The 12,873-nt window shown below is 43.4% G+C and overlaps 1 protein-coding gene across 1 annotated transcript in view; it reads left to right on the plus strand.

Annotated features, from left to right (window-relative positions):
• ADAMTS9 (ADAM metallopeptidase with thrombospondin type 1 motif 9) overlaps nt 1-12,873 on the plus strand; it is a 273,702-nt gene that overhangs the window by 194,971 nt on the left and 65,858 nt on the right. Inside the window, 1 exon segment of the mRNA XM_030205247.1 lies at nt 4,901-5,068. Coding sequence (XP_030061107.1) covers nt 4,901-5,068 — 168 coding nt within the window.

Raw genomic sequence — 12,873 nt, forward strand, 5'->3', positions numbered from 1 at the left:
TCCCAACCACCAACCTCTTGTCCCCCACCTGCTCCGCCACCCCATTTTGGCTAAGCTTCTGAGTATCCATTCCTACTACACAGGATTCCTTTATGCATATCCCACGCATGTTTGAATATGCATGAAAAAGCCACTTATTCCGGATCCCCTTTGACCTCATATATATCGTGGCTTCTCTGAAGGATAAATGCTTTTGTAGTGTAGTCCAGGTCAAGTCTTGGAACACTCCAATCCTACAATTTTTCCAGATTTAATTTCTTTTTGCTGCCTTACTTTACAATGCACTGTAGCCATCTTCTTGTATATATATCACTGTAAGAAGAACACAGTACAGCTGCACCAAACAGCATATTTTACTATTCGGCGGAATACGAATAATGGGCATTGAGCTTTAACGTAATAAATGATAAAAGAAGCAATGTTCATTTCAGTAGGATTTAACACTAGAGCCCCAGATTATTCGTATTTGAATTTAAATCACTATTCGGCCAAATATGAATAATTTATTCGGGGCCGAATCAAATCGAATACGAACATTAGGTACAGCCCTAGAACACAGGCACAAATTCATCCAAACTGTGTTAATGCCTCGGTTCTTAAATCGCTAGTCTAGTTCTTGTGTGATTTAATGTGTAATGACTCCTGCGACGTGCACTGAGGGAATCAAAATTAAATCACACAGTCTGTCAAGCTAGGGATGAAGCTTCTTCCGCCAGGCACTGTAGCCAAATCTCAGTGGCCTCACATTCCTGATCCTATGCAAAGAGCCTAATCCGAAATCAAAGGGAAGTTTACTGGGGCAGGAAGGAGGGGCTGCCTGTCAAAAGTGCTCAGATTTGAGAAGGCTCAGTGAACCTGCAGGAAAAAAAAAGGTTGAAATTGTTTGCCTCACTACAAAGCTTCTTGCTGACATAACCTGCTGATTTGCTCTTTGCTTTGATTCTTAATGGTATGCCTCCTCGCCTTCCCATCCAGTGACTTCAAACGCCAAGCATTTAGCAGAGAGACTGGCTTTGGCATACACTCTAAATACTTTCACATAATGCATTTACAGCTTGTTTTCAATTTGTAGCACATGCTTCTTTGAACTACCAGGAAAGCATTGCACATAATCACCTTCCAAAAAAGGAAAAGAAAGCTGTGCATTCTGGAGATGTAGGGTTGTTGTTTAGATTTGGCTTTCATATTGTAACTGCTTTTACTATGCTGTATTTATGTTTGATGAGATTTTGCTGTTTTTATATTATGTAATCCACCTTGAACCGCTTTTGTAAAAACAATGTAAGTGCCAATTTAAACTGAATTAAATTTGATACTGAACTGAGTTTTTATGCTATGGCTTATGGGTGATTCATTTATCTGCAATTCCTTCTTCATACCTTATAGTGGAGGAGTGGCCTAGTGGTTAGAGTGGTGGACTCTGGTCCTGAGGAACTGAGTTCAATTCCCACTTCAGGCACAGGCAGTTCCTTGTGACTCTAGGCAAATCACTTAACCCTCTATTGCCTGCCGCATTGAGCCTGCCATGAGTGGAAAAGTGTGGGGTACAAACGTAAAAAAAAAAAAGTCACTGTCATTTTGGGTGCTCTGAAAGAACTGCTTCTCTTGGGAGACTGAAATATAGCTTATGAGGATTTATATATATTTTTTTAAATGATGTAATTTGAGCTTTCTTTTTCCAAAAATAAAAATTAATAGCACAACAAATATCATTGTTTCTCCCAGTTAAAAAAAATTGTGTATTGCAGAGTAGAACATTAACTTCAGAGATGGGGATCCCTCCTTCCCTTGCAACTCCCCCCCCCCCCCCCCCCCAACAATCCTCTTTTTCCTTTTGCCTGATTATAACCCCAATGACCAGATTATACAAGGTGTGTCCGGTCCATTTACAACTCTTCCAGCCTAAAGAGGTTCAGCCTACTCCAAGGATTCAATATATAACCTGACGTCCTTCCTAACAACATATCTATGGACCATTTTAGACTCTCTTATCCTTTCCCTATTTTTTTTTTTTACTTCTTTCCCTGTTTCTTCTATCTAATTTAATTGTAACCGTATCACCACTGATCTAGCGATAGCCTATCAGTACATTGTAAGCCACTTTGAGCCTGCAAAACTGTGGGGAAAACGTGGGGTATAAATGTGCAAAATAAATAAATACATTTGTATGGTGCAACTCAGGCTGCAGCTTCTTTATCGGTAACAATTTAAATGTACCACATGACCAGTGGCGTTGCTACATGGGGCCACGGGGGCCTGGGCCCCCATAGATTTGGCCCTGGACCCCCCTATCGACGACCCTCTCGACCCCCCCTCCCGCCGTCACCTACCTTTGCTGGCAGGGAACCCCAACCCCCGCCAGCCGAGGTCCTCTTCTTCCTTCGTTCTGTTTCTGAGTCTGACGTCCTGCACGTTGTACTAAATACTCCCATCTCTAGGTCATTTATAAATACGTTAAAAAGCAGCGGTCCCAGCACAGACCCCTGGGGAACCCCACTAACTACCCTTCTCCATTGAGAATATTGACCATTTAACCCTACTCTCTGTTTTCTATCTTTTAACCAGTTTTTAATCCACAATAGAACACTATACCTCCGATCCCATGACTTAGGATACTGGGCTAGATGGACAACTGGTCTGACCCAGTATGGATATTCTTAAGTTCCGCCTTCTCTTAACTCTTTTTCTGGGGTCTCCACTCCATCTGCCACTTCTTTTTTTCCCCTCCTTTCCTTTTCACTTCCTCTCCTACATCCATCTTTGACATCGATCTTTTCCCCTTGCATTTCTTTTTATTCTGCCTCTCTTTGCTCAGATTTCACTCCTCCTTACTATCCATCCTCAGTCTCCCTCTTTTTTAAAAGAATCTACCTACAGCTTTCTAGCTCCCTTACTACTACTTCTCATTTTTATAGCACTAGACGTACGCAGCCCTCCCATGCCCCATCCTGTTGTTTCCCAGTGCACTGCTAACTCTCCCCTCTCTCTCCCTCCTTCCAGCATCTCCTCTCTCTTTCTCCCTCCCCTCCATGAAGCACCTCATCATTCTTCCTTTCTCTCTCCACTTTGTACAGCATCTCCTCTCTCACTTTTTTCTCCCTCCATCTAGCTTCTCTTCTCCCTTTCTATCCAACATCTCAACTCTCTTTCCACCTCGATCCAGCATCTCCCTCTGTCACTCTCCCTCCCCAATATTCAGCATCTCCTTTCTGTCTCTACTCTCTCCAAAGTCCAGCATCTCTCTTCTGTTCTTCTACTACAACACTCCCATGTCCAAATATCCCTTCTGTCTTCCTGTTCTCCCCCTTGTCTACCATTTCCTTGTTCATCATACTCCCTGCACGATCCAGCATCATCCTTTAATGTCCCTATTCTCCTTCTATGTCCACCAGACCATCCTCCTCCTTGACCCTCACCCCATACATCTACTTTCTCTTTCCCCCTAAGCCAACATCTTCTCCTCCCTTGTTCTTGTACCTCTCTTCTCTTCCCCCAATCCCAATTCATCATCTCCTTTCTGTCACCCTATTCCAACCTCCTCATGTCCACCATCTTCCTCCCCTCTTCAAGCATTCATAATCCCTTTCTATCCTCCTTCTGTAACTCAGCATTTACACTTTTCTCCCCCAAACATGATGGCACCTCTCTTCTTCTCAGTACCTCCTCTGCTACTGCTGCTTTCTGGCACATGTAGCAGCTGCAGTAAAGCAGAGAGAAGCCACAGGGTCTTCCACCATGCACGTACCACTAAAGGCTCTGCCAGTCCCACCTCTCACAAACAGGAAATTTATTTCAGAGGGGGTAGGATCAACAGAGCCTTCAGTAGTGAGCACAAGGTGGAAAGCCCATGGTTTCTTTAGTTTATTGGCATAGTCTGGGCAGAGCATGGGTGATGATTGCAAGTATAAGCGTGGATTATTAAACAAAAACAAAACTGTAATCAAGGCTCACACTTGTGAACTCTGCACATGAGCATTTAAACCTGATCTCCAGCAGGTCTACATTCCACAGCTGCATTCAAAGCATGAGTTCTACCATGTAGGCTAGTATTTTATAAAGATGCATAGGCCGTACTGTAGAAAATCATTTGCATCATATCTTTGTTAACTGAATGTTCTAATGCATTGCTTATTAGTTGTACCATCAGTATTATGCTAAAATTGTATTATATCTCTGCTATTTGAATTCCAGTGCTGTTAAATGTGTAAATTTTTGATATTGTTTCATGGGAGATCTGTTATTTGGTTTCAATTTACTGTTTTCAAGTTTACCTCATTTATTGTATTTATGTTTATTCTTGGCTATTTTACTATTGCTATGCTGTTAACAAAATTGTCAGTTTTATGTTAAACTGTACCTGCTGTACACCGCCTTAGGTCAGGGGTAGGCAACTCCGGTCCTCGAGAGCCACAGGCAGGTCAGGTTTTCAGGATATCCACAATGAATATGCAAATCTATCTCCTGCATATTCATTGTGGATATCCTGAAAACCTGACCTGCCTGCGGCTCTCGAGGACTGGAGTTGCCTACCCCTGCCTTAGGTGAATCTCTGCATAAAGGTGGTTAATAAAGCCCAATAAATAAATAAATAAATAAATAAGCACCTATTTGGCCTCTTTTCCTAGGCACTTATTATAAAATGACCCTCGATATATGAAGGTAAATGTTTCTGGTGTATAGTAATACGTATGGCTGTGCCCTGATTTACTTAGACTTACAATTCTGGGAGTGGATAAAAAAAGGAACTTTCCAAAACAAAGATTCCTTCTTTGTACAGTGCTGCATTTCTTTACCAGTGAAATGATAAGTGATAAGGCCAGTTGTTTTAAAACTGTTTGGATGGATGGATGGATGGATGGATGCATCCAAGGAATAATGAGCTTGGGTTTTTATCTTACAGTGTTCAGTTTCCTGCGGAAGGGGATTTAAGTCCCGAAATGTTTACTGTGCAATGAAGGACGGTGACCTTTTAGGAAACGAATATTGTAAACACCTCCCAAAACCTAATGTGCAAAAGAAGTGCAGGGGAGGAAGATGTCCAAAGTGGAAAACAGGAGACTGGGGTCAGGTGAGATTTACTTTTACTTTTGCATCATTGTCCGGATGCACTTTTCTGTTCTGTTGTCAATAAAGGGGTCAATATTCTGTGTGTGTGGGGGGGGGGGGTTAGCTGCCACTGGCATTATTCCCAGATATTTAACGCCAGGCCACAGCTGGGCACCAGCATTCAGTGACCCTTTTACTAAGCCGTGTAGCTGCCTACGCATGCCCAACACACATCAATTCGGAGTTACTGCCCGGCTACCACGTGGCCTGGGTCGTAATTTCATTTTTTACGCTTGTCCGCTATGAGTGCCGGAAAATAAATTTTATTTTCCAGCGCGCAGCAGAAACTAGGCAGAAATCGCCATTCTACATATGTAGACAAAATACCTGGCTTTGAGTTTTTAGACGTCTGTGGTGATATTCAGCAGCACAAACTGGTTAAGTGATGCTGAATATCAGTGGAGAGCCCCCGAACAAGCGATTTAACTGTGTCCAGGAGCCATTCGCTTTGAATATCAACCCCCAAGTTTTCACATGTCTGGGCAAAGTATATTATCTGGTTTGTTATCAAACAAATTTTTTTTTTTAATATAGAGCCCCTTTTACCAAGCTGCGGCAAAAGGGGGCCTGAGCTGGCGTCAGCACGCGTTTTTCACGTGCGCCAAGGCCCCCTTTTACTGCAGCAGGTAAAAGGAAAGTCTCTCTTTCCTGTAGGAAGTGACTGCGCGGCAAGTAAAGCACTTGCCGTGCAGCCATTTCAGGGGGGAGGGCCCTTACCACCACCCATTAAAGTGGCAGAAAGGGCTCCTGTGCTAACCCAGTGGTAACCGCGCAGCGCTTGGCACTGCCTAATTACCACTGGGTACAGTGCGCAAGGGGTGGGAAGTACCGCCGGGCTGATGCGGTAGCCCAGCGGTACTTGCTGTTTAGCAAGCGGTAAGCCCGCGTTAGGCTTACTGCCACTTAGTACAAGGGGCCCATAATGTGACACCTTTTTCTGGGACTAAATACAAGGCAGCTATTCAGCCAACAACAGTCAGCAGTTTTTAATCCAGGGGGTTGAAGTAATCCTGGATATTGGCTTTGGCCCTGAAAATTCAGGTATGTGCAGTCACCTACATAGTAACATAGTAGATGACGGCAGAAAAAGACCTGTATGGTCCATTTAGTCTGCCCAACAAGCTAAACTCATATGTGCTACTTTATATGTATACCTGACCTTGATTTATCCTTGCCATTTTTGGGGCATAGACCGTAGAAGTCTGCCCAGTACTTGCCCCGCCTCCTGGGAACATTAGTGTACAGCTTGAAATTAAAAGAAAAAGGCCTAAAAAAATTCCACTTTCCGTCTGGGCTTATAACGCAGGAAGTCCCGCGTTAACCCATGTTAAGCCCAGATTTTACCAGACAGTGGCATAGCTATGTGGGGCCACGGGGGCCTGGGCCCCCGTAGATTTGGCCCTGGACCCTCCTACTGATGACCCTCTCGACCCCCCCCCCCTGCTGCCAACCCACCATCGCCTACCTTTGCTGGCGGGGGACCCCCAACCCCCGCCAGCTGAGGTCCTCTTCTTCCTTCATTCTGTTTCTGAGTCTGATGTCTTGCACGTTGTACATGCAGGACGTCAGACTCACAGAAACAGAACGAAGCCTTGCAGGTCTTTTTTCAGATACGCACTATCCCCCAAATTCTGTATATGTCGCCTAGAGTTATGAGCATAAATTGGACATACGCCCAATTTAATGCGCGTAACTTAACTGAATCACTAGCCAATCAGCACTAATAATTAGGTGGTAACAACCCATTATCAGCACTAATTGGGCTTGAGAATTAAGTGCATGTTGCATCTGCGCCTCTGATGTTATTCGCGTATCCAATCTGTGCCTAACTTCAATCGTGCATAACTATGTGGAAGCGTGGTTATGGGTGTTCCAGGGGCGTTCCCAAAATTTGCGCACTTAAATATAGAATTGTGCCTGAATGTAGGCATCTGCATTTTAGACCTAATTCCAGGTGCTTACATTTAGGCACAGTTTTGCGCCATGTGCGATTCTGTAAAGCCCCTTATATAATTGCGCTATGCATGGGGTTTTTTCAGTGCTGATTTTGCAGGCGCCATAAATAGAATCTGGCCCTATGAGAGTTAGGCGCCAATCCTTATTTATTTATTTGTTGCATTTGTACCCCACATTTTCCCACCTATTTGCAGGCTCAATGTGGCTTACATAGTACCGTCTGAGGCGCTTGCCTAGTCGGTTGATAACAGATACAAGGTTATATAGTGATTGTATGAGGTATAAGTGGAGGGTCGGAAGGGATGAAGATTGCGTGTTGTCCAGTACAATTATAGTCTTGCTTAGTCAAGATTGGGAGGCGGGGCTGGTAGTTGGGAGGCGGGGACAGTGCTGGGCAGACTTATACGGTCTGTGCCAGAGCCGGTGGTGGGAAGCGGGACTGGTGGTTGGGAGGCGGGGATAGTGCTGGGCAGACTTGTACGGTCTGTGCCAGAGCCGGTGGTTGGGAGGCGGGGCTGGTGGTTGGGAGGCGAGGATAATGCTGGGCAGACTTATACGGTCTGTGCCAGAGCCGGTGGTTGGGAGGCGGGGCTGGTGGTTGGGAGGCGGGGATAGTGCTGGGCAGACTTATACGGTCTGTGCCCTGAAGAGCACAGGTACAAATCAAAGTAGGGTATACACAAAAAGTAGCAAATATGAGTTATCTTGTTGGGCAGACTGGATGGACTGTGCATGTCTTTTTCTGCCGTCATCTACTATGTTACTATGTTGCTGGGTGAAGAGGCTTATGCGGGGTCGTTAGGGTATGCCGATTTGAAGAGGTTGGTTTTTAGTGATTTCCTGACGTTCAGGTGGTCATTGTTTTCACAGCTTTTGGGAGGCCATTCCATAGTTTTACACTTATGTAGCAGAAGCCGTATGCGAAAGTTGTTTTGTATTTCAGTCCCTTGCAATTTAGGTAGTTTAGGTTTAGGTAGGATCTTCATGATCTGACCTTGTTTCTTACTGGCAGATCTATAAGGTCTGTCATGTATCCTGGGATTAAACCATATATGATTTTGTGGACTAAGGTGCAGATTTTGAAGGTGATCCATTCTTTGATTGGGAGCCAATACAACTTTTCTCGAAGGGGTTTGGCACTTTCGTAGCGTGTTTTGCTGAATATCAGCCTGGCTGCTGTATTTTTGGCGGTCTGGAGTTTTTTTATGAGTCGTTCTTTGCAACCCGTGTAGATTCTGTTGCAATAATCTGCGTGGCTTAGGACCATTGATTGTATTAGATATCGAAAGGTTGCTCTTGGGAAGAAAGGTTTTAGTCATTTGAGCTTCCACATTGAATAACACACAGCCAGTTGCGTGTACAAATTCTTATTGATGCTTATTAACTGCAATAATAGATGTAAGTACGCAATTATTGCTGCTTAAGGGCTCATTGATCAATTAAATTGTGTGCGCAATCTTGGGTACCATGTATAGAATTCTCCCGTATGTGTGTAGACTTATGCTGGAGTCAGGACTGGGGCAGAGAATACATTGAGCCTGACGCTGTTGGAAAAATGTGGGGTACAAACGAGATAATAAATAAATAAATTTATGTGCGCATTTCTGCATATTCAAAAGTATATATGGAAAAAGTACCCGCACAAGTAGTAGGTGGTTGATTGACTGTTTTAAGGTTTGTTTAACATAACGAGATATAACTTTTAATTATTTTAAACATGCTTTTAGCTTTTTTTCTCATTTTATTTTAATTTTTTTGTATTTTATGATTATTTTTATTTTATGTATGTTTTTGTTACCCTTTTAGGTTATTTTGGGATATATAAATAAATAAATAGGTGCAGATAGATTGTACACAGTTTTCCTGAGCTGAAAATGTTCTCGTTTGAAAACTGGTGTGAAGTCAGCAAGGAAAAAAATGCCCCCAGACTTTGCACTGATACACAAAGTCTGAAAACAGAGAAAGCTCAATTAAAAAGAACATTAAACAATGTCTAAATGATGTGATCTGTAAGAAGACTGTGACTTGCTATATCTTCTTGTCATCCTTGGTTTTTTGGTATTGGATAACATGTGGGAATGACAATAGGGAAATCTTTTTTTTTTTTTTTTCTTTCTTTCTTTCTTTTCTAGGATGAAAGGGCAAAAACTGGCCAAGTGCCCACATTTACTTAAAAGGAGCTCTTTAAACTGTTTGCAGCTCTGCCTTTCATCTCCCTACAAAAAAACCCAAACAGTCTCCTTATCTGATGACTTGGGGGGGGGGGGGGGGGGAGTCCTCTATACTAAGGGCCCTGTTTACTAAGCCACGCTGTATGCACGCTAACGTTTTTACCATGCACCAACACTAGCAGGACACTACACTTCTTAAAAGATCAATGGGTTATAAAAAAAATTAAAGAAAACAGATTAATAGAATCTGTTTTTTCCATAATAAAAAAAATAGGTTTTAAAAATCAGTCTTGTCTAAATAATTTTTATGTTGATCCTGCTACTACTATTAATCTGAAATATTTCTATGGCTCTCTGCACAATGAGAAGAGCATTCAGTAAGGCTTTCGGTAAATTTCTAAAGCATATCATGGATGAAACCCATGCTTGCAAAATTTCCTGCGAGATTCAATTTTAGGAAACAGACAAGAGTCTGTTTATTGGTATGATTTTCCCATTGAGTATATTGTTATGGATTTAATTTCATGCTGCTTCAGGAATAATGTTTAAAAAATTCCTTTCTTAGGTTAACATAGGTCTTCTTTTGCAAAGCCGCACTAGCGATTCCGCGCAGCAAATGAGTGGAAGCCTATAGGAATTTAATGGGCTTCCTGTCATTTGCCGCACAGGAATCACTAGCATAGCTTTGTAAAAGAAGCCCATAGGAATTATCCCAAGATGAGGTCCTATGTTGAAACTATGCCATCTGGAGATCTGCCCTCACGCTATTCTACACCATTGCACATCTAAATTGTCTGATGTACAACTGAAAAGGGGGTGTGGCCAGGGGAGTGGCATAGGCAGATAAGGGGCAGTCTGGAAATTTGGACACAGTGTTATAGAATAGGATCATTTATGTGCCCAGCTCCCATTGGTTGAGACTGAGCCAGGCCCGGGGCAGGACCACTGCTGCTGTTCCCCCCCCCCCCCCCAGGATGCCATATAACAAGACTCCAGATTGGGGGGCGGAGCCCAAAGTGGGGGACACATTTTGCCCCACCTCCCTGCCCCCGCCACAACTCCACATACTTTGGCTGGTAGGCGTCCCCAAGCCCCGTCAGAAGAACCCTTCCTCCAACGCTGTTCTCCACTGCATTGCCTGCCCTGTGGCTGCTTCCCATCACATCACACAAGCTCAATTTCATCAAAACTGAGAATGTGTGGCTGAGGAGAAGCAGCCGCAGGCTGGCAATGCGGCAGAGAACATTGCTGGAGGAAGGCTTGGGGACCCCTGCCAGCCAAACCAGGGGCCCCAATTTAGAATCCTGTGTCTGGAATCACCCAGGTCCCATCAAGAGCAGGAGAGAGACAGACCCCAGTGTAGGGCCCCCCCTTGGAGGCCGGGCCCGGGGGAATCTTGCCCCTCTGCCCCCCCCCCTCTTGTTGGCCCTGGTTGTGTGCCGGCACTTTACACCAGGTTCCAGTAGGGGTAAGTCTTCACGCCCAAAGTTGGGTGCTTAGCATTAACCCACTAATTCTACAAGTCGCCAAAAACTACGCACAGAAATTTGGATGTGTGCCCAATTTGCACATGCAATTTAATTAAATAACAGGCTAATTAGCACCAATCATTGGCTTTTTAACAAGCAATTATTGGCACTAATTAGATTTAATAGGAATTTACGCACAAGTAAAAAAAATGGGTGCAGAAATAGTAGGGTCATGGGTGGAACGGGGACGTTCCTAGCATTTATTCGCACTGTTATAGAATAAGGGGGGTATGCGCCACATTTCAGTTGATGCAAATGGCTGTGCCTAAAGTGAGGCATGATTCCTAGGCATAAGTGCTGTTCTATAAACTGCGCCTAACATTAAGTGCAGCATATAGAATAGCGCTTTTTCAGCGCCATATATAGAATTCACCCCTTAGTGACCTTTACCGTAATTGGTGCTTAGTACATATCTTAACGGCGCCTAACTTTGGCCTCCGTTTCCTGAATCCACTCCTGCAACGCTGCGTTAGAGGTCATGCTAAAACAAAGGGGTATGTCTACTAACGTGCATCAGTAAATGGACGTAGCGCATGCTAACACGGGGCAGTTTCCAGTATTTCTCTCTGAGGTCATGCACTGTTTGCATTAGCGCGCATAACCTGAAAAAAACTTGACTAGGGAGGACTTACCACCTCCTATTTAGGATGCACGAAGGGCTCCCGTGTTATGGATGCGCTGACCAGTTAGCATGTGGTAATCGGAACGCGCTACCTGGATAACGCATCCACGCCCATTCTCTGCCCCCTCTAAAACATAAATACAAAAAAACATATACTTACCCCCGGATTCTATATAGCGCAGCTAGAGTTGTGCACTGAAGTCCAAACGTGTTCTATAACTTAATTGGCTTAATAAGCTAATTAGCATTAATAACAGCACTTAACAAGCAATAATGAGCACTAATTAGCAACAATTAGAATTTACATGCACAAATTGCTAAGCGTATTCTGTAACACAGTGCGTCTAATTTCTAACACGCACAGGGAAAAGGGAACATGGTTATGGGCAGGGAAATAGGCGTTTCATGGGTGTTCCAACATTTAAAGGCACTGTTATAGACTATGGCCCTCTGCGCCTACATCTATGCGCCGGGTTAGGCGCCACGATTTCTGCCTAAGCATATTCTATATATTGCGCCTAAATCTAGGCGTGGCTTATAGAACAGGCTTGTGCAGAAATCCAATGTTTTCTGTGAAGATTTCTTAGGCATCATATATAGAATCCCCCCTTAGCGCATGCGAAGAAATTATTTACAGTAAAACACTTTAACATGCTTTGCGGTAAGCATTTTCGCGTGCACTTTCATGTTAATGCATAATATCCTTTAGCAGACATACCCCTGTCTCTTATGCCAAGTGGCCTCTATAATCCCAAATTTCATAAGCTGACATGAAAAGCCATAATTTTCCAGAGCTGGATTCCGAACTACCACTTGCAATAACACTTAACTCAAGGGCAAGTGTTCCGAGGGGTTTAGCTCTGGCTAAATAAACGACTACTTAAATTGCAAAAATATTGCAGGATATTATCATTTTGCATTTGTGCATAACCTTAACATTTTTTTTAAATAAGCAATTCAACATATTGTCAAAGCTTTAGATTTTCTATTCCAAATGTTTTGCAGCTGCTTGAGACCAGGGCTTCCACATGATACAGATGACTTTAATCTACGTTCGATAGATAGATAGATAGGTAGATACTGTTTAATGGATGCATGCAGCGTTTGTTTGTTTTTTAAATAACAAATTGGTTAGTTTAGGAAGCAATTAATGAAGTGTCCCGAATCCCAGATGCTGAAGAAAGCTGATGTTATTACCTGTAGGTGCAGGAGTCATAACTTAACAACTAATAATCCAGGAGCCAACAGATGGATTTGTTATACAGATCAACTGTTAAAGCAGTGTTAGATGTGTTGTGGCAAGCACTATCCAGAAATTACTGTTGGTAGAGAAACTATCTGTTTCCAACAGGCGAGACATCATTGAGAGGAAAGGGAGACACACAGAGACCCATTCGACGCCTTCCGTTTTATGGCCATGTGCACTCAAGAGGTTTTCTGTAAAAAGGCTTTTCTCTTAATACAGAAAACAGCTTGCGTGCTGCAAAGA

Source organism: Microcaecilia unicolor, chromosome 6 (genome assembly GCF_901765095.1).
Source record: "Microcaecilia unicolor chromosome 6, aMicUni1.1, whole genome shotgun sequence".
Taxonomy (NCBI): Eukaryota; Metazoa; Chordata; class Amphibia; order Gymnophiona; family Siphonopidae; genus Microcaecilia; species Microcaecilia unicolor.